General features: G+C 35.4%; 3 protein-coding genes and 1 long non-coding RNA gene across 8 annotated transcripts; 1 reads left to right on the forward strand and 3 right to left on the reverse strand.

Moving 5' to 3' along the window:
• Positions 1–3185: 3185 nt before the first annotated feature.
• Positions 3186–7038, reverse strand: LOC148694293 (uncharacterized). 5 transcript variants are annotated; one of them, XR_015966214.1, is made up of 4 exons: positions 6715–7038; positions 4384–4537; positions 4260–4307; positions 3186–4153 (listed from the first exon to the last, which is right to left on the reverse strand). It is a non-coding gene; the product is annotated as an uncharacterized LOC148694293 (long non-coding RNA). The 5 variants fall into 5 exon arrangements; XR_015966216.1 differs by having other exon boundaries at positions 3186–3499; positions 4073–4153; positions 4384–7038; XR_015966213.1 differs by having other exon boundaries at positions 4384–7038.
• Positions 7039–13165: 6127 nt separating this feature from the next.
• Positions 13166–15780, forward strand: LOC137739518 (GDSL esterase/lipase APG). Its single transcript, XM_068479112.2, has 5 exons — positions 13166–13697; positions 14200–14330; positions 14515–14748; positions 15056–15311; positions 15419–15780. The coding sequence occupies exons 1-5, from the start codon at positions 13439–13441 to the stop codon at positions 15613–15615; spliced, it is 1077 nt and encodes a 358-aa protein (XP_068335213.2). The 5' UTR covers positions 13166–13438; the 3' UTR covers positions 15616–15780.
• Positions 15781–15844: 64 nt separating this feature from the next.
• Positions 15845–19376, reverse strand: LOC137739517 (polyadenylate-binding protein 6-like). Its single transcript, XM_088700218.1, has 8 exons — positions 19006–19376; positions 18159–18468; positions 17519–17778; positions 17129–17422; positions 16794–17035; positions 16631–16690; positions 16289–16519; positions 15845–16190 (listed from the first exon to the last, which is right to left on the reverse strand). The coding sequence occupies exons 1-8, from the start codon at positions 19280–19282 to the stop codon at positions 16041–16043; spliced, it is 1824 nt and encodes a 607-aa protein (XP_088556344.1). The 5' UTR covers positions 19283–19376; the 3' UTR covers positions 15845–16040.
• Positions 19377–20057: 681 nt separating this feature from the next.
• AR791 (actin binding protein family) lies at positions 20058–24144 on the reverse strand. The gene is made up of 5 exons (XM_068479645.2): positions 23655–24144; positions 22936–23168; positions 22718–22815; positions 21215–21985; positions 20058–21127 (listed from the first exon to the last, which is right to left on the reverse strand). The coding sequence occupies exons 2-5, from the start codon at positions 23087–23089 to the stop codon at positions 20252–20254; spliced, it is 1899 nt and encodes a 632-aa protein (XP_068335746.2). The 5' UTR covers positions 23090–23168; positions 23655–24144; the 3' UTR covers positions 20058–20251.
• Positions 24145–25303: the final 1159 nt, after the last annotated feature.

Genomic DNA, 25303 nt, shown 5'->3' on the forward strand with positions numbered 1-25303 from the left:
CTTCTTTTTACCTAATCTAAATACAAGCCTTATTCCTTGCTTGACCATTGATAACTTGAGTTGTACATATGTATAAAGTATATCTTCAATCAGAGTACCTGCATTTATACTTATATATGTCCAGCTTAAACCTTTCATTGGACAAACAACCGGTTAACCATGTGTTCACAATAGGTCAAAAGAAGAAAGTGATTGTGTATAAATAGGTAGCACCAATTCCTCTGAAGAGAAAAGATAGAAGTGATGATTGAACTAAAATACATCAACAAACTGTGTCTCTGTATTGCAAAGAGATACCAAACTAGATATATCTGATCCATCTTTTTACACATCATTTCACTTTTCAACATGTTTGATTTAATTTTGCCATTTGCACCAAAATACCTAAACAATGAGACCAAATTTTCAAGTCAAAAAAATTGTATGTGTCATATTTTTCCTTTTCTATTCCTTCACTTTTATACAGACTTTCATTTGAATACCATCATTTTCACAAGCCCTTATACACATTTGATTCAAACTTCATCATCCTTTACATATCTGTCTATATTATACTCACATTTTTGTAATCCCGTAGCAACGCGCGGGCACTACTTCTAGTCTATATCTATATATAGCTTTTTGGTGTCATTCCAAATTGATCTCAATCTTTTTAAACATTCCAAGCAAATACCTAACTTATTAAAAATACCACATCCGTCAAGCCCTAGTTAATTTTTCAAAAATAGATTCTATTCAACCACCACTTTGGTATATCATGGACAATATTAATATTAGTTGCCCCAAAATCTAAATTTCAATCATAGATTATATAATATGGAACCCAATGATCAAACCGGTATTGAATTGAATCAGAAATGGACCCAAATCAAAATTACATTAGGAGGGCAATCTCTTAATAAAGAAGAGGGTTAAGAATTCATATAGGGTTTCAAGGAGTTTGTTTATATTCATATGGTTTCCTCTTTCGCCGATTCCTGGCTCGTAAAGCTTCTAGTTTTTCTTTGTGGGCGGTGAAGATGGTGGTGTTGCATCATGGCAGCCCATGCCATGATGCAACCTCCATAACCTTCGTCTCGAAGTTGGTGGCTTGAGTAGTAGGGTGAAGATGATGGTTTTACGATAGGTTTACAGGTGATGGCATGATGAGGGTTGTGGTAACCATTAGTTGGGTGGAGACTATGCTTCCATGACCTTCTATTGATTTTGGAGACAAAGTAAGTCTAGTTAATTTAACAGATTTTTAACTGGAACTTAACGGATGTGACAATTTCAATAAGTTGGGTACTTGTTTGGAAAGTTTTAAAAGGTTGAAACCAATTTGGAATTATACTAAAAGGTTGGGGGACTTTAGTACTTAATCCTAGTTTTTTTCACCTATCATTATATATGGCTACACATAAACATTCATAAGATAATGACTTGAGTTGCATGGTCTATATTGCAGTACTACTTATCAAACAGGTTAAATGAGAAAAGCAATATCTATAGCTTTGGGGTTGTGCTGTTGAAGATTATCACTAGTAAACATGTTTTTATCAAAAACACATGATCACATTAGTGCTTGGGTTGCTTTCTTGCTTGAAAAGGGGACATTAACGGGATCTTTGATTCGAGATTTGACAAGAACTTCAATGTTAGCTTTGGCTGGAAAGCTTTGGAAATAGCAATGGCATGTGTATCTGCAAATGCCACCAAAAGGCCTACCATTTGTGAAATAGTGGTGGGAATAAAGGAGTGTTTGGCAACAAAACTTGCTCGAGCAAAGTAGAGTGGCAATGAAACTGAATAGGAAGTTCCATTGAGATGATGTCTAAGATGAAATCAATCTCTATGGAATTGGAAATTCCCTCAATTAGATAGTACAAGTAGACCTGTCTTGATAAAAGAGGAAATTGTAGCAATTGTCCTTCAACTTTAATCCGATTGGAGTAATGATCCCTTAACTAAAATTCGTGATTATTTGTCCCTTAACTCATCAAAACATGCAACTATGGTGCTTTTCATTCACTCTATCAGAACTTTCATCAAAATGAGTCACATGCCACACACGTGAGGCTGAATTAAAGGGACAAATATAGAAACCCAAATGAGAAAGTAGCAATGGTCCTTCAACTTTAATCCAATTGGAGAAATGGTCTCTCAACTTTAACCTAATTGGAGCTCTGGTCCCTTAATTTTAACCCATGTAGCAATGGTCCTTCCACCATGACTCATTTTGACAAAAGGACTATAATTGCACATTTTGATGAGTTAAATGACCCATGATCACGGATTTTAGTTGAAAGACCATTACTTTAGATATTCTCCATTTTATTGCCCGAGCTAGCCCACTTTTGTGTCACAAGCCTGACCCTATGTCTAAGTCCAATAGAGACTAGCATGTTCTGAGCCCAGAGGCCAGCTCGGCGAATTTGTGACCATCGAAATTATCTTTTTCCTCTTTTAGTTTTAGTGCAGTGTTTTTGATATAAATGTTGGATTTATCTAATAGGCTTAAATGTCAAAATGGTCCTTGTGTTATAGTCCTTTGGCCAATTTAGTCTCCATGTTTCTAGTTTGGCCAATTTAGTCTCCATGTTTCTAGTTTGGCCAATTTAGTCCTCGTGTTTATCTCCGCTAACCAATTAAGAACATTCCGCCCAATCTTTGTTAAAAATTTAACAATATTCACTACAACAAAATTGGTCTTTTGTGGCGCACAAAAAGCACCGTAAACGGTTATTTACGGCGTGAGCCCCCAAGCAATAAAAGCCCCAGTTGTAAAAGATGTTTTGTCACATATGACATTCTCTAGTAGCCGTGAATAATTTAAGCAAAACGTGTCGTAAATGCTCTTTAAGGAGTGCCTTGCGCGCCTTAATTGGTATTAAATATAGCATTAATAAAGTGTCGTAATACTACGAAAACAATTACGGCATACATGTGTGCCGTAATTTATATTTGATACAACGCCTGTTGAATGTCATAATACTGTGAAAGCAATTATGGCACATGTTGTACGTCGTAAAAAAAGACTACCATCAACAATTACTACTAATATTGCAGCTGTAGTTTACATTTATTTTTATTTTTTTTTTTTTTTTATTTTTTTTTTTACCAATTCATCTTAAACAAACCTAACTTCATAACATCTAAATTAATATTGTAAGGAACACAAAAGAAAGATAACAACAATCACCACAAACACATTAGACTCCAAATACTTAAATTAATTAGTAGAAATTGTCAATTACAATACAATTGAAGGTTTTGACACAAACAAAAAAATGTTTTGTTCCTCTTTACAACTGATGCACCTAAAGTTGACAGAGGAAACAAATCATGACTACAAAGCAGCATCACCCCCAAATAAAAAAAAAAAAAAAAAAAAAAGGCAATCTCCCAAGCTCATCCTCCATGTCCACTGCCCATAGATCATCCAATTTGATCACAAAAGAGCACCATACCAACAAAAAACAAAGCAATTTCTTTTTATGTGCTGGGCTAATTCTCAAATCTGTAGGACCAAAATATATAACTTAGTAAGTGATAGAAAAACAAGAAATATCTAAAGTGACAGTCACTCAACTAAATTAATCATCCATGTCTTAAGTTGTTAAGGCTACAACTTCCATTGACATTAAGGCTACAACTTAGATATCCAAAGCATCCATGTCTTTTGTTAGATATAATACTCATAGCCAACAAACTCAATGAAATATTATCGAAATAATCAAATCATGCACCAATTCACGCTACATCGTGACGAAGATACATTCAAGAAGACACTTTGACACAACAGTGAAAAATTAGAAAATGGGTAAGAGCTGCAATAACGCCATAGTATTACAATAATCCATGAAAGCTTAACCAAATTTGTTAACAAGAAAGCATGCAGGACGAGGACCAAGAAAAAAAGAACCAATTGAAAACACCAATAACAACCTAAAAGAAAAGGGGAACATTTTCATGCTATAAAATAGAACACCTTTTGAGATTTATAAAAAGGCATACCATTAGCACGCCCTTGGGTACTACCTGATGTTATAACAGCAGCAACCCTACTGTTTGAAGTTATAACAGTAACAACCTTAATTTGTGGATTGTCTATTGATGCCTCACTTGAAAAGTCACAATGGATTCGCTTCCTCTTTCTTGCCACAATGATATTCTTCGAGAAGAAAAATTAACAAGGTTAAACTATGCATCACATTAGTAGCTTCTCCAATTGCCATAACTATATGAAAATGCAAAAATCAAAACATGCAAGTACTCACATTAGTTTCCATATCTATTGCGCTTTGAAAACTATGTAACATCTCAACCTATTATATAAAAATATTCTCAATTAAAATAGAAAAATATATAATTTCAAAATGAAAAATAAATAAACAAACTTACCATGACATCCACCTTGTCCTTGACCCGACCCCAACCCTAGCCACACATGCAGGCAACTTGATGAACATGTCTCTAGATCCACCATGACCCTACTTGTCACCGCGCGAGTTCCATCTTCGTAGTCACAAGAAAATTAACCCCGACTACCTTGCCTCTGACCGTGTAATGAGAAACAGACCTCAATTAAGAGAGCCATATATTCCCTTTCTCTTTATTTAAATTTAAATATAAAGAAAATGCAAATCAATGAGAAATGACACACATAAGAGATAAAACTTCTAATCTAAAAAATTCTTAGGGTTGTGACATAGAAAAGAGTGGGGGTGCAAGAAAATTGGGAGAGTAGAAAACGTTAGGGAGGAGGTCGGAATTTTTTAATAGAGATTAGATGGAAAGTCCTTAATTGGCTAACAAAGATAAACACGAGGACCAAATTGTCCAAATTGAAAATACAGGGACTAAATTGACCCTATGACTATAACGCAAGGACCATTTTGACATGTAAACCTATCCAATATAAATCAACCTTTAAGTGGTCTACTACATGTAATAGGAATGTAATATTGGAGAATAATGTAGATTGTGATTTGAACTCTTAAGGTATCAATCTTATATTAAGTGTCTTATATTGATGGAGTCCTTAATTACTTGTGATTATGATACCTCACTTGGTAGCTAAGAAAGTGGGATTAGGTTCCCTTATGGACAGAAACCCTAGTTCTTAGCTTGAACAAATACTAAGGTCCCTACAAATCTTAGATACACATAACATAATATTTCTCATAAAGTAGTTGTATCCGGCTAGGTATTTGAAGAAGACCTTGGTTATCACAGCCTCCACCCACTACTACAAAACCATTTATTAGTGTCGCTATGATAACCAACAAGAAACGTGTATTACTATCGGATATTAAGCAAAATTCGACAGAAAATGGATGCAGTGGCGGATATAATAAGCGACATAATTGTCTGCATCAGGAAATGAATTTTCCGAAGAAAATACTCTAAAACCGACAGAAATTGTGTCGGCTATAACCGATAGAGAATATATTAATAATGAATAAATAAAAACATTTTGTGTCGGATAAAACCAACAGAAAATATATAAAACTGACAGAATTTGTGTCGGCTACAACCGACAGGGAATATATTAATAATAAGTAAGAGTGTTATCTGTTGGATAAAACCGATAGCAAATATATTAATAATAAAAAAATATAAAAAGTTCGTCATCTCTTTTATCATTTTTCCGTTCTAATGTTCTGAGCTCTTCCCTTTTATCATTTTTCCGTTCTAATGTTCATTCTCATGCCTATGTGGTTTATCCCTTTCATCCCGGTAATTACCTTTTTCCTGTTCTCTACACCCATTCTCAAGCTTTCTTTCATTCCTCTGGCTGCCCCTGTCTCTCTCTATCAACTCCCCTTCTTCATCAGAACTTTCTCTGCCTCTAGGATCCCTTTTAGTGGACTTTTCCCTACATCTTTATGATGCTCATCATGTCGCTTAGTTCTACTTCTACGATGACAATATTCACCTCTTGCATCATCATCACTCGAATCACTACTATATCTTCTAGCCATTATCTTATACAAATGAAAACTTCAAAAGAGACTTAAAAACCAACAGCTCACCAATTTCCACCACCCGTTACTCAAATCCCTACCATAAATGACATCACACCGTTAGTGATTACGCCTATAGTGGTGCTGAAAGATTCAACACAAGTATAATGCATATAATTCACGAAAACTTTCTCGATTGTGATACTAGAGAGGATGACACGTATATAACCATCCACAATGAGCAAAATTACCATATGTTGTATGCTTGATTTACTTAATTTCGATGTTCTGTAATCACACATTCGCAATTTTTGGGTGTTTGAATTTCACTAAGACGAATCTAGATTCCAATGAGATTGAAAAATAACCACTCTTTCACTTTTCCAATTAAGAAAATAGAAAACAGTATACAGCGTTAAAGGATTTAAGCTGCAAATTGAAATATGAGTTTTCAAGAACAACAAGAAATAAATTCCACAACTTTATATATATTTAACGCCTTTTACAGAACAACTAAACCCTAAATCGCTAAATCATGAAATTATCCAAAAACCCTAAAATCGTACAAAACTGAAATCTGCAGGAAATCGAAAGCTCAAAAATTTCACACAGAAGCTCAAACTTTCAAATAATTAAATAAATAAATAACTACTGAGAGAAGATAAGGATACATGGGTACGGAGGTGCTTCAATGAAGGAGAGAGAGTGGAAGAGAAAATAATGGAGATCCCAAATCACACACAACATTCAAACATCAAACACTTACACAATCAACGGAAACGACCACCATTAATAGAAGAACGAGAAAAGCAATGAAGAAAAAGAGAGGCTCGCTCGTCTTTCTCTTCGGTGCTCTGTAACGGGCTTCGATTGGACTTTGAGGAGCAAAAGAGAGGAGAAAGAGCAGATGAAGCAATGGCACAGAGAAACAGAGAAAGCAAAAATCCAAAAACCATGTAACAGGGAAGAAGAAATGTGCGTGTACGGTGTTTGTATGCGGTGGGTTGGACGACTCTGGAGTTGTATGCTCAACAAAAAATATAAAAAGGAGAAGGAAATGAGCAGAGGAGAAAAGGGGGAAGGAAGGAAAATTTTCATTACTGTCGATTAAAACCAATAGAAACATTTTTTTTTTTAAATAAAAACCGACAAAAAAGAAAATGGCGGCAAAAATCCCTCCAAAAATTTGTTACGATTTTAAAAAATAAAATAATAATTTTTTGGTTTAATAAATAATTAAATAATATGTATTTAAATAGAATACGTTTTAAAAATTAAATAAATAATTGTTTGGTTTAATAGATAATAACTAATGTAAAATATGCGATAAAGAAACAAAAAGATAATTGTACAATGAAAATGTCATCACACAAACTAAATATTGTCTAATCAATACTTGAGAAACCTAAATAAAAATTTAGCACAAATTACTTTTCCCACTTCAAAATTTAGGCAAATTTAACGAAGATATGCATTCTACGAAACTAGTTTCCATGATCTAACCGTCAAACTTGTTTGTAGATAATACAAGATCGCATACATAAAAAATCGCAAAAAAACAAAACATTAAGAGATTAGGTAACGGAAACAAAAGTTTTTTACGGTTACAAACGAAAAATCACAATTTAACAATTATTTTAGCTCCGATTTTAATGATTTTTTTATAGCTACACTCCTTTACCCTATAAGAATGCAATGAATAAATTTGATCTTCTATTTAAAATATTTACACTAGTGGATACCACAAAATCTTATTTTATACTTAATAGAAGTATAACATTAACTCTTAAGTGTTTAATTAATCTATTGTTTTGACACGATACACATTCTACGAAACTTTTTTCAATGATCTAACCGTCAAACTTGTTTGTACACACTCCGAGATCGCATACATAAAAAATCTCAACAAACAAACATTCAGAGATTAGGTAACAGAACAAAAGTTTTCAACGGTTATAAACGAAAAATCACAATTTAACAGTTATTTTAGCTCTGATTTTGATGATTTTTTTACAGCTACACTCCTCAACCCTATAAGAATGTATTGAATGAATTTGATCTTCAATTTCAAATATTTACACTAGTGGATACCACAAAATCTTATTTTATACTTGATGGGGAAGTATAACATTAACTCTATGTGTTTGTTTAATCTACCGTTTTGATGTGATACGCATTCTATGAAACGTTTTTCAACGATCCAACCGTTAAACTTGTTTGTACACACTCTGAGATCGCATACGTAAAAAATCGCAAAAAACAAACATTCAGAGATTAGGTAATTGAACAAAAGTTTTCGATGGTTATAAACGAAAAATCACAATTTAACGGTTATTTTAGCTCCGATTTTAATGATCTTTTTATAGCTACACTCCTCGACCCTATAAGAATGCATTGAGCGAATTCGATTTTCAATTTAAGATATTTACACTAGACACTAGAAGATAACAGTTCATCTATCACGGTGGATGCCCGTGGTAGATTGCAATCCACCACGGAGATTGCGCCCGTTAGGTATCAAGACGTGATGAAAAGTCTTAATTTATACCACGGGCAAAGAGCGTTGTTAATTAGATACTAATCACGGACCAAGCTCGTGGTAACTCAAAATCTAACACCACGCGTTATGACCGTTGTGGTTTACTAATTGACCACGGTGAATGCCTGTTATAAAAAAAAATTCAAAATTAAAAAAATAATAATTTAAATATATAAAAGATCAACAAATTTGCACATTTACTATAATACAATATTTCATGAATAATCATATACTCAAAATGTATTACAAGACGTACAAAGCTTAAACCACCACTGATTATACTACAAAATACTACACTACACATGAAGCATCAGATGGGCCACTAATAACAAGAAAATCATCACCTGAAAGACTTCACTTTTTCTTGAACACATCCAAACGAAGTCCTTTGAAGTGAAATACTCTAACCGTGTTTTGTTACCTTATGAACAATTGAAACAAAAAAAAAAGTAAAATTACACAATTGTTGGCATTGAAAATGAGTAAGCACCCACAACAACAAAGAGATTCAAACCTGGGCAGGAGTTATTTATTTTCCTAATCTTTTGGGAAAACTTTTACTACTAATCCCTCTTCTGGAAAGAGAGTTCATGCCTCCATTACACCCATAATGGAGTACGCCGAAAGAATGTGGATGTCCGGCTTGTATCCCTTTCTCCATAAAACAAAATTTTGAAATATGAAAAATCCCAATTCGTTCAACCAATGTTCTAGATGTGTTCATGTCTGCATATTTTATGAAGAGAGCAACATGCAACCGCAAAGAAAACAAAAACATAAATTGAAGATAGCAACGTGACATAAGGAGGGTATTTAGGATTGAAATCATCACCTTTTCCTCTCTTTTTTCTGTTGCAAAAGTGATGAAATCGCTCAATCTTTTGCTCACCTTTACCTGCAGGATTTTAAAAAGTAAGATCTAAAAGAAAAAGAGAGTGTTGAGAGAGTTCTCCGAAATGTGAAGCTCGACCTTGGTTCTTCTTCAAACTAAGAAGGACAGGAGGGAGACAACAATCTGGTCGACCTCGATTCTTCTTCAAACTGGAGAGAAGAGTGTTTGATTGATGAGATTAACCGTTTCACTTCCTTTATACTTTGGGAACTGTGCGGTGGTTGTGTGAAAATTTCAATTTTAAAGATGTTCAAAATTTTGGTTTGCCGCCTTCTCTAAATGTTTAATTTCAAGCAAGTATAAATGATTCTCACACATAATGTCCGTGGTAGACGAAAGAAAAGCGTTGTGGATATAAATAATATTGATCACAAGTATTACCTGTGGTAGATGTAAGAAAAATGATGTGGAAATTAACAATATTGATCACGAGTATTGTTCATGGTGACTTGCTATATTTACAACGTGCAGTATTGTCCGTGGTCATTTACTATTATTTTATAGCGGACTAAAATTTGCCTGTGATAAAAAGTCATTATTCATCACATGCTTATTATGCCTGTGGTGAATTTGTACTTTTTATAACGGGCTTACAAAGCCTGTGATAAAATTATCGCGATGAGCTGATATATTGTAGTGAAATCTTATTTAATACTTAATGGAAGTATAACATTAACTCTTAAGTGTTTATTTAATCTACCATTTTGACACAATACACATTATACGAAACTTTTTTCAATGATTTGACCATTAAACTTGTTTATACACACTACGTGGTATTGTCAACCAATACGAGAGCAAATATTACGTTGAAATTAAGATGTCTACAATCTTTCAATCCCTATCATGTAGACATAACTATTAGAAATTTCAATCCCTATCTTTCAACCTCGAACTATCACAATTGCAATTTAATTTCCAACACCTATCATAGTAAAACAAATTAAAAAACAATAAAAGGTTAACAAAAATATGTTTATCTACACTCTTGATTATTTATTAAATTCAAGTTTTGTATATCCTCATAGCAATTAGAGTGAAATATTTAATTAATTAACATAATATATACCTATATTACTAAATATTACCAATTTATGGTATATTAAATATTGTCAATTTAACATAAATATTTACAAATAATATTTATCGAATTTCTTCATAACAATTTAAGTGAATAAAATAAACTAATGGAACACAATTATTCCTAATTTATCTTACTAATTAAATTAAAATCTCTAAATAAATAAAGATTGAAGATGAAGAGAAGAAAAAGATTGAAGATGAAGAAATCCGAAGAGCAAGAGGAAGAAATCTGAATGAACAACAAATTGAAAAACTTTTGGTGTAAAAATAATAAAATAGTTAATTTCTGTCAGTTATAACCGCCAGAAAACTAAAATAATAACCGCCAGAAACTAAAATAATAATATAGTCAATTTCTGTCGGTTATAACCGCCACCATTAACTTCAAAACCATCAGAATATGTTAAAAATATTTATAAAAAAAAATTCAAAAATATTGGCAGTTATAATACTTTTATGGCAGTTGTATCCGCCACTAAATATCTGCTAGGAATTTATGTCGAATATAACCGACAGGACTTCATTGTTATCCGACACTAACTGAATAATGTGTCAGATATCTTTTATCCGATATAATGGCTTATTAAACCGCCACCATCATCTGACACCTAAAGCTAATACTGTAGTAGTGACCCTCTCTATTTGGTCTTTAATGGCTACCGCTTCATGATCAGGCAAGTCAGCTCTTTCATTTGTGTTTTATTGTATAACCATATAGTAACAGTTGGTATTAGAGCCATTAATTATATATATGATTAAAACCTATTAGGTTTAACGTTGGATTATATACATGAACTGCATGTTTAATCCAAGTTGTGATTGCATATGCTTGGCAACACCACCATGCTGTTTATATCAGTGTAAATTGTTTATTATGATCAGGTTGTATAATTATTCTGTTTTAAACAAGATTATTTCTTAATGATCTTATGGCACGAATTTGGACATATTAATAAAAAATAGCTATAAATCGTGTATCAATCCTATAATCATATAGGAATTTGGAGAAGCATATATATATATATATATATATATATATATATATCGTGCTATTATGTAAGTATTTACTGTATTTTGCAGTGGGATCTAAACATGGAGTTGAAGTACTATAGAATTTATATAATATTTTTCATAGAATTCAAGTATGAAATTTAAATAATGGTGATGATTGCTTCGAATTCCAACAGTTTTCCAAATTCCAAATTATATGTAGAGTAAACGGCTAATTTATCTCTTGAACTTTCACTTAATTTTTTATTTTCCCCCTGAACTTTTTAGTTGGAAAATTAAGAACTCAACCAATTTCCTCCTACTGTTAGTTTTTCATTCATTCCATCCAAATTTATGTTAAATGGAAGCATGTGCACAACATGTAAGGTAGTCTGGTTGCTTCATTCTTTAAAATAATTAAAAACCCTAGATTTGTAAAATGTCGACCTATGCAAATATGTATAATTCTATAGTTTTTGTGTCTGAAAGTCTAGCGAATTGACGCTTTTATTCTCAAATGAAATCACGTAATGTGCACATGATAAGAGTTAATATTAATTTGGATAGCATTTTTATGCTGGTAGTTTACGCTTATACCTATTATAATTACATAATAATATATGGTTGATCGCATGCAGGCCTTTTTTATTGCATATAATATGTTTTGGTCGAACCACCAAAGTTTGGAGGTTGCTAGTATTTTGATCAAGCAAGTACATGTAATTTTTCAAAGCCATTTATGTATATAGGTTGTCACTACTATATTTCTTCTCGAAAAAGATTTAAGTCTGAGTCTCATTTAATTTCCAGAAACATCAAACAAGCACAGAACGCGTCGCAACGTTGAAGCTGGCAAAGCTTGATGGCAACGAGTATCCACTTTGATTTGTTGCAGATCTTGACCGTAGATTGTGGCAAATGTGGGACCTCACTTCAAATGCCAGGTCCGAAATCATCAATAATTATAAAGAACGGTTCCAACCAATTATTTCTAAAACATTAAGAGACCTCATCCATTTGTGACTCACAATGTCCGTAGGACTCGATGCACGTTTTAGTGTATTTTGATCGTCCTTGGGTTAGGTTTAAGATTAATTCAAGGTTAGTTAATCAAAATTAATTATATGTATTTATATTGTTTTATCAAAACAAAGCAATTATAATTACGGTTATAAACTTAACCAAGGTTGTTAGAGCAGTATGAATTTAGTGTAAACTTCAAAATAGGCTAATCGCGCTCATTTCATTTCCAATTCTACCGCCCAGGTCTATTAGAGTGATACCATGCTCAGGAACCCATTTAAGTGCAAAGTTTTTATTTCAATTTCTGACAATTGAATCTAACCCACAATTCAATTTTTTTTTTCCTTTAAAATATTCTAAACAATGTATCTTTAACGCGGAAAAGTGAATGAACTTGAACGACACCATGCCTTAACCAATTGACCTAATGCATTTGCAACATGTTAATTTTATTAGTTTTAGTTGGCTTAGTAAAGCCACCTATTTCCATGCTTTATTTGTCCAACCAGTTGTGCTAGGCCAGAAGATTTTTCAGAACAACCAAAATAACTCCATCACATGCAGCTTTGATATGCCTTTTAACTAATAATGCCTCTACCTGCTATCCTCTCAACCACCCTATGCAACTCCATATTTAATACCCAAAAAAAAAAAAAACTACGTTTTGTCTTCAAATTATCACAAGAACTTAAAGTAAAGCAAGACCAAAAGGGTCAGTAATTTATTAAGTTTGGGCATTAGATTGAATAAATCAAACAATATAACGGACATAACCTGTGTGATTCTCATTTCCTAATTTTTAGTGCATGGGTAATTAAATCCATAAAACCAGTTGATCTATCATTCAATGCCTAAACACAGACTCCACCTTCCCTCTGCAAGAGGAAACTTCTACAGGGCCATTTTCAAAATCACTTTATAAGTTCTATTTACACAACACAAAGCACTTCTGTTTTTCACAACATGGAAAGCCTTTTCTTGAGAGCAGCAGCTTTTGGTTTGGTTTTGGCTTTTTCGTTTGTGATTGGAGGAAATTATGCACAAGAGTCAACCACACTTGTTCCGGCAATCATGACGTTTGGAGACTCTGCAGTTGATGTGGGCAACAATGACTACCTCCCTACCATTTTCAAGGCTAATTACCCTCCTTATGGAAGGGACTTTGTGAGCCATCAGCCTACTGGGAGGTTTTGTAATGGCAAACTGGCAACTGACATCACTGGTAAGTTGAAAATTTAGCTTCCAACGAAAGTTCTTTTGTTATTAACAATATTAAACAGTAATTAATTGCTTCTTAATTAGCATAATGGGCAACTTAATGTTGATCTGCATAAGATTTTTAGTTAACAGAACTGAAAGTTTAAATTGTTAGTGAAATTAATGACTGTTTGATTGCAGAGCCAGTTCGACTGTTTTGCTTCTTTTTGTCTTTTGCAGCTCAGAATTTTGAGTGCTTTAGATTAATAATATGGTCACTTTAGCTGCATTTGCGATTAAATTTGTTAGAGGGAGCATGCTAACTGATGATATGATATGGTAGTTGATGTGTTAATTAACAGTTGTCGGTAGTAATTGACACATGATTTGATGTAATAAGTGCGCATCAACTGCCTCGTAGGTCTCTAATGTGGTTAGAGAATACGATTTTTCTTGCATTATTCTTCGTGATCATAAGGAAATTTAACTGACTGGTAAAAATCTAATCTTTGTCTTTATATATGCAGCTGACACTCTGGGGTTCACTACTTATCCGCCGGCGTATCTTAGCCCACAAGCATCAGGGAAAAACCTTCTGATCGGAGCCAACTTCGCTTCAGCTGCATCCGGTTACGATGAAAAGGCAGCAACCTTAAACGTAAAATTCCAATCTTATTTATAACAGTAATCTATGCTATGAACTTATATATGTATTATGTTTTTATATACAAATGATACCGGGGAGGGGCTTTTGAATACAGGATCTCAGGTGCAAGGATAAATGCTGTTATATATATGTTAATGTCGTAACTTTGATACAATTGAACTTGTGTGGAATGCAGCATGCAATCCCATTGTCCCAGCAGCTGCAATATTACAAGGAATACCAGAAAAAGCTTGCCAAGGTAGCAGGCAGCAAGAAAGCGGCATCGATCATCAAGGATGCTCTCTATTTACTGAGTGCCGGAAACAGTGACTTTCTTCAGAATTACTATGTCAACCCTTTTGTTAACAAAGTCTACACTCCTGACCAGTATGGCTCCATCCTTGTTGGTGTCTTCCAAGGCTTCGTTAAGGTGTATATCTTCTCACTGCTCCTCTTAAATAGTTCTAATCGTAATAAAACGATAATTCAGTTATTGCCTCATTTAAGTGAATCTCACTAACATTAATATATCACTTGTCACGCGGACTACGTTAATTAAGTAATGGAATTTTGGTTAAATTTCTATTTTAGATTTCTGATTGTGAAACTAATGGCTCGTTTGAGGAGATGGTTTGATTCAAAACTAATTTACCTTGTGATTAAATCCGCGAGTCCTTTTTTTCAAACATTTCGTCCGAATGGATCCTAAGGTTTTGCTACGCTTCCTTGAAAACTAGGATTTGTATCACTTGGGAGCCAGGAAGATCGGTGTGACCTCACTCCCTCCATTGGGTTGCCTTCCGGCTGCAATCACCTTATTTGGAAACCATGAGCAAGGATGCGTCGCTAGAATCAACTCTGATGCCCAAGGGTTTAACAAGAAGATAAACTCCGCAGCAGGAAATCTCCAAAAACAACTTTCCGGTCTTAAAATCGTCATCTTCGACATTTACAAGCCGCTCTATGATGCCATTAAAGCCCCAGCAAATTACGGTACTGAACTACGTCTCAACCTGTAGCCTAACGACAAAATATATCTACTTGAGAAACAATATATGCATACGGATAAGAACCTATTATTTTCTCTTGTAATCTTACAGGATTCACCGAAGCGAGGAGAGGTTGCTGTGGAACGGGAATTGTAGAGACAACATCACTGCTGTGCAATCCCAAGTCGATCGGAACTTGTTCTAATGCGACTCAATACGTGTTTTGGGACAGCGTCCATCCGTCTGAAGCCGCTAACCAAGTTCTAGCCGATGCATTGATCCTCCAAGGCATCTCCCTCATTGGATAAGGGGATTATATGGATCTTTCTATATCTCAAAAAAATGTTTAAAGACTGCTACTACTTGCTTTTAGATACTGCTAATGTTTGCAAAGATGGCGACTCAAAAGCTTAATAAGTTGTATGCAATTTGTTAAGTTATCAAATGGTTTATAAACTGTCTTGTTTTGTTAATTGTGAGAGAGAGAGAGAGAGAGAGAGAGAGAGAGAGAGAGAGAGAGAGAGAGAGAGAGCAACATTTAGCTAAACATCATGTTCTAATTGATTACTATTGAAGAGATTTACAGATCCAATTAGTCAGATTTAAGCTAAACGTTTAGCAAATCTTTTGCAGTGATTTGCAAATTTACCAAAAGAGAGCATCAAATGCTTTGATAGGAACTGTAGCAGTAAAAAGCTGTATGGCAAAAGGCAAAATGACACCGATTTTTAGCTCAAGTAGCAGCCACCCTTAGCGAACATGGACGATCTTTGCTGGTCCTGGTACCATTTGCCACCTTCAAAACTTGAGCTGCTGCTTTCTCAGAACTGTTCAACTCCCACAGCATTCCCGATGTTCCTGTTACCTGTGCTGCACGCCCAGGCTGGAGAGAGACACAGCAGATAACAACAATGTTATAGAGTCACTTGTCAATGAAACAAAAAAATCCTCTGAATCGAAAAAACATGATTACTCAGAGACCTCAAGGTTCTCAACAAACAAGCGGCGTCGATCCCTTAGAGTTGTCTTCAAGTTGGAGCTCCCAGTGATTGATGCTTCTGTGAGAGGAGCTCTGCCTCCTGTAGTTGCTGATCTTGAACTTCCTGCAGCGGCTCCACTCTGTTTGTAAACCTTCTTCTGGTATCCTGTAGCTTCATAACCTCCATGATTCCAAGAGTTGGTATGAACATTTGAGTTAGCATATGTCCTGGACTGTTAAAAACAGGCGAAAGTAACAAAACAATCAGTTCAAGCCACAACAAAAGCCAGCATTATAACTTGAGACACTTTCCTTGTCGTACAAGTAACGAAAACTGAACCTACATTCTTCTGGAAATTCTCATTCCTAGTGCTGCTACCCCACTGTGGTTGTCTGCTTAGAACCTGTGACATCATGAATCAAGTAAGAATAACTAACACTAAATACACACATGCAGAAACACACACAAACGATGAGGCTGATTAGGAAATAAGAAGGATTACTTACAAAAGGGTAATGCGCATCAACATTAGTACCAAAACTTTGATGCATGATTGGCGGGCATAGTAGAGGAGCCGTAGGAGGCCTTGGGGAAACGCTGTACTGGACCGGGTGCAGGGCAGGCCAGTTTGGAGATTGCAAAGATCTTTGTGGCAGCTGAAGAGTATAGTAATCTTGCAAAGCCTTGCAGCGATCTTCCTTTCGTTGAGCTACAGACACATAAAGTTTTCTTCCTTCAAACATAGCTCCTGAGAAAAACAAACTCAAATCAGACAGGCATAAACCAAATATAGGCTTAACAGATGCAAAAGCAGGAAAAGACACAACAAGATCTTGTTTACCGTTAAGATTACTGAGAGCTTTTGCAGCTTCTTGAAGAGTTGAGAAGCAAACAAAACCAAAACCTCTGCTCATCCCGTTGCCATCACGCATCACCTTCGCCGATAGAATCTTCCCAAGGGCACTGAAATGTTCTCCTAATTTGCTATCATCAACAGATTCAGCTAGATTCTTAACATAGAGATTCGTAGACTCAAGGTTCTCAATCTGACTGTTCAGCATTTCCTTTTTACATTTTAAAAGCTTTTCCCTCTCAGCTTTCTTTTGAGCCCTTCCTACAAACAAATGTTTTGATCCTGATACACATTTTGAGTTTGTTTATTAGAGAAAGTTGCAGACACATTTATACTATCAACAAAAAACGCTACAACATGATTAAGTTACAGGTTTACCCAGCAGTACACCATTCATTCCCTCAACAGCCTTCTTAGCCTCTTCTGGTGACTCAAAGTTAACAAACCCGAAACCTTTTGACTTCCCTTTCTCATCCTTCATGATGACAAGACTATGAACACTTCCGTACTGAGAGAACATCTCTCGAAGCAGATCCTCAGTTACATGTTCATCCAGATTTTTCACAAACAGATTCGTAAATTTGGATTCATCCTGGGCTGGTATCCTCTCACTTTTCTTCACAAATTTCGATACGTATCTAATGAAAAATGAGGGAACAAAATTATTGACGAACAAATAATAATATCACTAAATGCAGAAACTATAAACAACACATGTAAATGCAGAAACTAGAAACAACACATGTAAATGCAGAAACAACAAGAGAGTTCTTTATATCAATTATAATTAACAACAAATGCAAAACTAGCTTATCGATAAACATGTAACCATTAACCAATAATTAACAACAAATGCAAAACTAATTTATCGATAAACATGTAACCATTAACCAATTTATCAATACCATGTATGAAAGGGATCTCAACACATTTGACAAAACCATCTATAAACAATCAAACATCACAAAAACAAACAAAATGAAAGAATAGACAAGACAAAAGGAAACAGACGGCTTACAACTTCTTCCCCTTAATGATTGTATCATTGAGAGCATTGACAGCAGCCATAGCCGATTCCTCTTTTTCAAACTGGACAAACCCAAAACCCTTGCTCTTCCCATTTATTTCGGCTACCTTGCAAGAGTGTATAGTCCCAAACTCCCCGAACATGTCCTGCAAGTGGGTGCTGGTGATTTCAGGGTCAAGGTTCTTCACAAAGACATTTCCAAGACCAGTTTTCCTTGGAACGGGATCCCTCTGACACCACATTATTCTCATGGTTTTCCCTTTCAGCTCAGTGTGGTTCAGACAAGCCATAGCCTTGGATGCTGACCAAAACAGACCGAAAGCTTGTCAAGAAATCTAACCAAAAAATCATACACGATAACAGAGGAGAAGAAATTAACCAAAAAATCATACACGATAACAGAGGAGAAGAAATTAAGGACGCCGAAAACCCATTTCAGAAAAATGGAACAGGAAAATCCCAAAATTAAACCCTAATAAAAAAAATTTGGGAACCCATTTCAAGAAAGACATTCTTTAAGCACAAGAAACAGAACCATTGGAAACCCATTTATGGAAATTGAAATTCGGTTCTCCATTAGCAAGAATTCCCCAAAACCCTAATCAAATAGCTAGATTAACGAACCCTAGGGGCATCAGAACTAGAATAAAACTCCAAGAAAAAAACCTATTAAAAGAAACCCATTTCACAGGTTCATCCATGAACAAGAAAACGAAAACGTAACCAAGATTTAGATATTCACACAAAGAATTTCAGAGAGAGAAACAGAGAGATGTACAGAGAAGCAGAGCCACCATTGTTGAAAGAAAAGATGAGAGAGGGTGGGGTTTTTGGTTACCGTGAGAGTGTGAGTAGAAGTTGACATAGCCGTAGCGGAGGGACTCGCCGGAGTGAGAGTCACGGCAGACACGGACGGAGGCGATGGGACCGATGAAGCGAAAAGTAGCGAGGATGTCGTCGTCGGTGACGTGTGGGTCCAGATCGCCAACATACAGCGAGAAATTATTCTCAGGATCGGCCGGCGCCTGCGGTCGCACTGTTACTGTCGGCGGTAGTGGAGGGGCTGGTGGTGGTGGGGGCACTGGGGTTTTGGGGTCTGAGAGCTCTGCCGCCATTTTCCTTGCAGTTCAAGAATTGCAGCTCAGAGAAGAGAGAGAAATTGAGGGGGGAGAGAGAGAGAGAGATTTGTCTGTTTGTTACAACGGAGAGGGAGGTGTGTGATACTGTACGGGTATAAAAAGCGATTGCGAAGGCGGGAAATTTCTGTACGACATCGTTTTGATGAGGCGTTTTAAGTTCGTATACGATACAGTTGGCATCCAATCCACAGCCGTTGAGAGGTTTGATTTAATCTAATTTGGACGGTTGTGATTGTGCTTGCCCAAGTTATAAAAAACAATAAACCTAACTGAATGGTTACATTTAACCATGCAAGAAAAGAGGAAGGCTTAGTGCACTAATTCACTAGTTTCTTTTACCTCACAGATATTATGCACTTTTTTTTATATTTAACGCACATAAATGATATATATTGTAATAAGAGACATTATTGGAAGAAAAATAAAGCTTATCCAAAATGTGCGAAGTAGGAAATTCTACCGTGTAACTGGTCGTTTATCAACTAGTATGTTCAAGATTTTTCCGTAAAAAGAGACTCGTATTTTTCGCATGTCAACAATCACTGGACAATATAAAAGATAGATTGCCATATTCAACCCTCATGCGAAGAATAAAAAAATGAAGAGATTCCATACACAATATTCTGTCACTCGAGTAATCAAGATCATTCACTCATACACAATATTCGATTCATTTCCAAATGTAGCAATTTTAAACTTCCACCAGAATGTCCCTCGTTAATTATCAATTATTCACATTAGATTAAAAAGGTAGATAGGGATTATTCGTTCATAAAATGTAAACCAAAAGCACACTCCTCTTACCAATTGAAATTCTTTCCTATTTTTACACAATTAGTTCTTAACTAGCTTCAACTGTAAAAATATGGTAAAAACTGGCTCTTTTGCTATTTTCTTAACTATAAGATTCACATGTATGTGTATGTATATAAACCGGTTGATCATCTACGATGCTGATGCTGATTTTCTGTGTACAGTCGGGGTAGCGCCACGAGAGTTTACCAAAGCTTCTGCATACTTCACCAACTCGGCTTTCTCAGTAGAGTCTGAGCCTTGGTCTGATCGATCTTTGAGCGGGAAATCCGCAGAACCTTCCCTGCTGAAGGTCTTATACCCGGAGGGGGTTCCCACGTCACTATGCCTTTGAGCCCTGCGTACATCCTTGGGATCCTGTTCCTTCGGACTCCTCCATCTGGGAAGGTCTAAAGAAGCTTTTGATGAACTATGAAACGAAGTTGCAAATATGTTACTTTGACCCTCTTGTCCACCATAAGCTGCTAGTGATTTACTTGAACTGAAAAATGGAGATGGAGACTCGTTATCTTCTGCATATCCAGTTTTCTCTGTTGACACAGCCTGGTTGTGGTAAGGAGTGTCTTTTCCCTGTATGAGTCTCCTAAGCTTGCTAAACAATTTGGTTTTACTCGACATGTTGGTTTTTGTAGCAGATGAATTGTCGACAGAAAAGTCATCAAACTCAGGGGAATCTGTGAAAAATGAAGCTTGGGAGGATGACCATTGTTCAGAATCAAAATCAATGCTCTTATCCCCGAATCCTTCAGTGTTTGCATATTCAACTATTAGCTGCTTGGCTTTCTTCTCTGATCTTGGGCTTAATGATTTACTTAAGTCCCTTGCCACTGTTTTACCAGATTGGGGCTGATAATTCCGCAGTTCGTAGCGTAAGCAAGCATTTATCCACCGGAGGTAAACTAATTCTTCAACATCAGAACACCGATCAACATGGAGTTGCTGAATTTCCTTTGTCAAGTCGTCATTTTCTTGTCTTAAACGCTTACTCATTTCCTTCAATGCTTCTGCCTGCAACAAAGTGTAAAACGTAAATTCTAAAGAATAATGATCAAGGGAAGACACGATAACAATTGAAAACTATGATCAGCTAGTTACCTCCGGATCTTCCAAGATAGAATTTGCAAGGATTTGTGTGGACTCTAGGCTCCGTGCCAATTCAGAATTTTCGAGTTGCAATTTCAAATTAGACTTTTTCAACTCTTCAGCTTCATCCTCCAAATCTTTTATCCTTCTCAACTTCAATTGAATATCTGAATTACTATCAGCAGCTTCGCTATCGTGAAACTTCTCTACTCTTTTCTTCAGAGCTAATATCTGTTCTTTGTTCTGTTCAGCTTCAAATCTGAGTTTCTTCTTTAGAATCTTAATTTTTGCCCTAGTAGCCTCAAGCTCAGCCACCACTTTTGCATGATCGGCCACTTGTGACTCCAGTCTTCGGTTATCTGCCTCTAAGGACTGAATCTTGAGAGAGAAAAGCTTAGCCTCCATACCGTTTATCTTCAACTGGTTTTGGAGCTCCATAACAGCAGTCTCCTGCTCCTTAAGGCCATAGTACTCGAGCAACTGGACTTCAAGACTCCGCTCCCTCTCTCGAAGCGATCTAACTGTGTTTCTGAGGTGTCTGATTTCTTGCTCATATTCATCCATATCTGATCGATATGCTTTGGGAGTGTCTGCATCTGACCTAGGAGTTTCGACATTCTTCCTTGGAGAAAACCCAGAATTTGCAGCACCAAAGTCAAATTCCTCCACAAGCTCATTGAACACTGGTAAGAGTAACCCATCTTTGCCTCCACCGTGTTTGCTGCATGGAGAAACACTGGACGTGCAATTAACATTACAGACCTTTGGCATGTGCATCTCGTCCTGTTAAAAAAATACAGAAACATGCTTACTTCGCTGAAATAAAATTTAACAAGAACAAAGCCACTCGTTGGGTTCGTCTTAATTAATGGGAACCTCATAACCAAATGCCTCTTCCTATATTGGCAACAGATAATTCCTATATCGGCTCGTAACTAATTGTTATCTGGACATAGAAAAGGTGACCAGAATTTAATACAGATATATTCCCCTTCATGGCCGGAAAATGAAAAACACAGAACACGAGCAATCGCTAGACAAGCGGACAGTTGACAAATTAATGCATGATCAAGTTCCGTCCAAGCAGTAAACCTTCTATGTTTAGTTGCCGCACATAAAAAGGGAAAATAAGGGGAAATAATGAACTGAGAAATTCCATAATCCTGTCTTTAGTTTCCGTAATTGGAAAAAGTAATCCTTAATCATTCAAGTGAGAGGATTATATGGATAATCATAAACAAAAATACACAGGTTTCCTGTGCTGCTCTCTTCCATTATAACTAGGATGAAATGCTACAAACGCGAATAAATCATTCCAAACTGGTTTTTCCTACTTTATTTTTCACAGTGAAACTACGTCGGCATGTAAAATTCATCTGCTCATATAACCAAGACTTTATGATCCAGCAATACCATTGTTGTAATTAACTTGCTATAAAGTTTTGAGATCAATCGAAAGCACAAGCAGAGATTCCATAGCATATAACTAAGACTTTATGATCCAGCTAAACATACATATTTTTCCGAATTGCATGAACTGTGTGATTTCCTTGCGGCATTAAGGTCATCCTTCCGCCGAGGCCTCACTGCCAAATCAACTTCACTTTCTTTATCTGCATACATAAAATGATCAAAACAATGACGAAATCAACAATTAAGTACGACAACAACAAAATGAAAAAAAAAATAAAAAACACAAATGAAGGAGATCAATCTAAAGTGAGAAGACGAACCCGAGGAGCACGAAGAGCGTGGTGAAGGCAGGGAGGGCTTCATCTTTCTGGTTTTGAGACGAGAAAAGAGAAATCCAGCAAATGAGAGAGCAAAAGCCACCCCAACTTTCAACAAAAGGGGCTTAATGTCCCTGTTCTTTCCCCCAACCATCATTAAAAAACCCTAATTGCGAATCATTAACCCACATAATTTAGAAACATATTTATGGGTCCACTTCTGCTTCATCTTCCATCTACATCACCACCCCATGTCAGATTAATCCACACAGGAGAAATTGGTAATAATTAAAACACCAACTAAACGTTTCCCAAAACAATAAACATGAACTTAGTTATCAAAAAATGAAGGAAAAAAAATGATTTTGATCAAATTTTATGGCCCAGAAAAAGAAATAATCACATAACCCATTACAGATTAAGCCAAAAGGGTCACAAAAAATGAAAAAAATAAGCAAAACCCAGCTAAATCTAAAAGTCTGATTTGATCAAAGTTCATGCCAAAAAACAGAAAGAATCACATGACTACAGAAAAAAGCCACAAATGATAAAAATAAAATAAGATAAGCAAAACCCAGCTCAATTTATAAGTTTATACATAACCCAGAAAGAGAAACTTCCATAAAACCCATGTCAGATTAGCAACAAAAACTCAGATTAGCAAAAACAAGCAAGCACCTTTTGAATTTATGCTGATTAAAAAAATGAAGCGAGAAACTTACTAGTATTTAATGGAGCTTTTTCTTGGAGGCAACGAATCAGCAAGGATCAAGAGGACGGTATAAAAGTTTTGATTTGGTCTTTGATTTATGTTGCAGTTGAGGATTTGTTTGTTTGTGATTGTATCTCTCTCCTCTCTCTCCTGTCTTTCCTGGGATGATGAAACAGTTAGTAATATAAAACAAAATCTTACATGAAATACTTTTTTAATACAAATGTTCCCACTAATGTTTGTCCTATGTCATGTTCGATGTGATGTGCAAGAAAATGGTTAGAGAGGGATAGAGAAGGAGAGGAGAGAGAGAGGGGATTGAGATTCTGGTTCCAGGTGGGCAAACGAAAAGGGAAAGTGAAGAGGTTTGAGCCCTTTGAATGGAAAAGGAGAAGATAATTAGAGGGTTAATCTAATAATTCAGGAAGGTTTTGGACATGGAAAGTGGTGGATGGGCTATATTTAAGCTGCCTCTGTTTTTCTCCTGTTCTTTTTGCAGTTTTTTTCTTTTCCCTCCATTTGCAAACTATATATTGGGTGGGTGAGAAGGTGGGGAAAGTTGGAATTGTATTAATTATGGGGGTTATTTACTTTTAATGGTCAAAGCGAACCCTTTCGTTCCGAAAGAATCCAATCTTCTTAAGTAGAATTTGAACCTACAACCATTCAGTAACAGATGATCGCTAATTGTTATGTAACGTAATTCTTACTTTTATTATTATTACCAAACATGTTTTCAATTGATCAACACGTACTTAGGTAGTACTAAATATCAATATATGTGGATGAAATTATTGAAAGTTTATACATAAAGTACTTAATTTGCAGGCATAAAACAGTAGCCAACTAGTCAGTCCATATATCCGAAAAATAAATTATTGAGTTTCAAAAAGCAAACATATTATTTACTTCATAAAATCTCTAGATTTTAATTATTAAGATTTCACTATGAATACTGTTATTAAGATTCATGACTCTCAATTTTATTTTTATTTTTTTGCCCTCAATATTATTGGTTTCTGTTATTAGATTTCTTTTTTATGTTCTGTATTATTTTTTGGAGATAATTGTTATTAACATAAAGTTTCATAAATTCCTTCTTGGTAAAAGATTGAAGGAGAAACTAGGGGCGGTGTGTAAATGGGTTTTTAAAGGAACTACGATTATCTTCCATCTTCTTTCCATCTCCTTTCATCCCCACATCTTATATTCTCTATTTTGTCTTTCTCTTTCTATAAAAAAATTAATATAAATGTTGACGTGGCTTAACTGTGACGGTTCAAAAAAATGGGAAGGAAGGAGAGGAAAAAAAAGGGAAGAGAATCCTACTACTTTTTAATGTACTGATAACTATCAATTTATTAAAAGGATAAGCTCTTGTTACATCTTTCAGTAAACTAAAAGAAGCTTCCTTTAAATCATTCATAATTACTGGTCAAGTGTCTCTCAAACAAATGTATGATTTTCCATATAATGTTACAAATATTTCTTGCTATATATTGCTAGATAAAAGGTGATGAATTAGTTTCTTAGTTAACACCTATAATTGTCTTGGAGAGATAATTTAGTGTGACCGGATTGCAGGGAAGTACATCACGTGTCACGATATAAATAGTGGGATTTGTATATTAAAATTTTAATAACTTAAAAAATAAAAAA

The sequence above is a fragment of the Pyrus communis genome, chromosome 9 (assembly GCF_041283825.1).
Source record: "Pyrus communis isolate YQ-2024b chromosome 9, ASM4128382v1, whole genome shotgun sequence".
Taxonomy (NCBI): Eukaryota; Viridiplantae; Streptophyta; class Magnoliopsida; order Rosales; family Rosaceae; genus Pyrus; species Pyrus communis.

Excerpts from the sequence above, each read along its gene's own strand:
- AR791 (XM_068479645.2), bottom strand. The coding sequence starts at position 23,089 with ATGATGGTTGGGGGAAAGAACAGGGACATTAAGCCCCTTTTGTTGAAA. Across the intron at positions 22,816-22,935 it reads ACGCTCTTCGTGCTCCTCGG|ATAAAGAAAGTGAAGTTGAT; the intron begins GTTCGTCTTCTC and ends TTATGTATGCAG. Across the intron at positions 21,128-21,214 it reads CTATCTTGGAAGATCCGGAG|GCAGAAGCATTGAAGGAAAT; the intron begins GTAACTAGCTGA and ends ACTTTGTTGCAG.
- LOC137739517 (XM_088700218.1), bottom strand. The coding sequence starts at position 19,282 with ATGGCGGCAGAGCTCTCAGACCCCAAAACCCCAGTGCCCCCACCACCA. Across the intron at positions 17,423-17,518 it reads AATGAATGGTGTACTGCTGG|GATCAAAACATTTGTTTGTA; the intron begins GTAAACCTGTAA and ends AATGTGTATCAG. Across the intron at positions 16,520-16,630 it reads ATGAGAATTTCCAGAAGAAT|TCCAGGACATATGCTAACTC; the intron begins GTAGGTTCAGTT and ends TGTTTTTAACAG.
- LOC137739518 (XM_068479112.2), top strand. The coding sequence starts at position 13,439 with ATGGAAAGCCTTTTCTTGAGAGCAGCAGCTTTTGGTTTGGTTTTGGCT. Across the intron at positions 14,331-14,514 it reads AAAAGGCAGCAACCTTAAAC|CATGCAATCCCATTGTCCCA; the intron begins GTAAAATTCCAA and ends TGTGGAATGCAG. Across the intron at positions 15,312-15,418 it reads TAAAGCCCCAGCAAATTACG|GATTCACCGAAGCGAGGAGA; the intron begins GTACTGAACTAC and ends GTAATCTTACAG.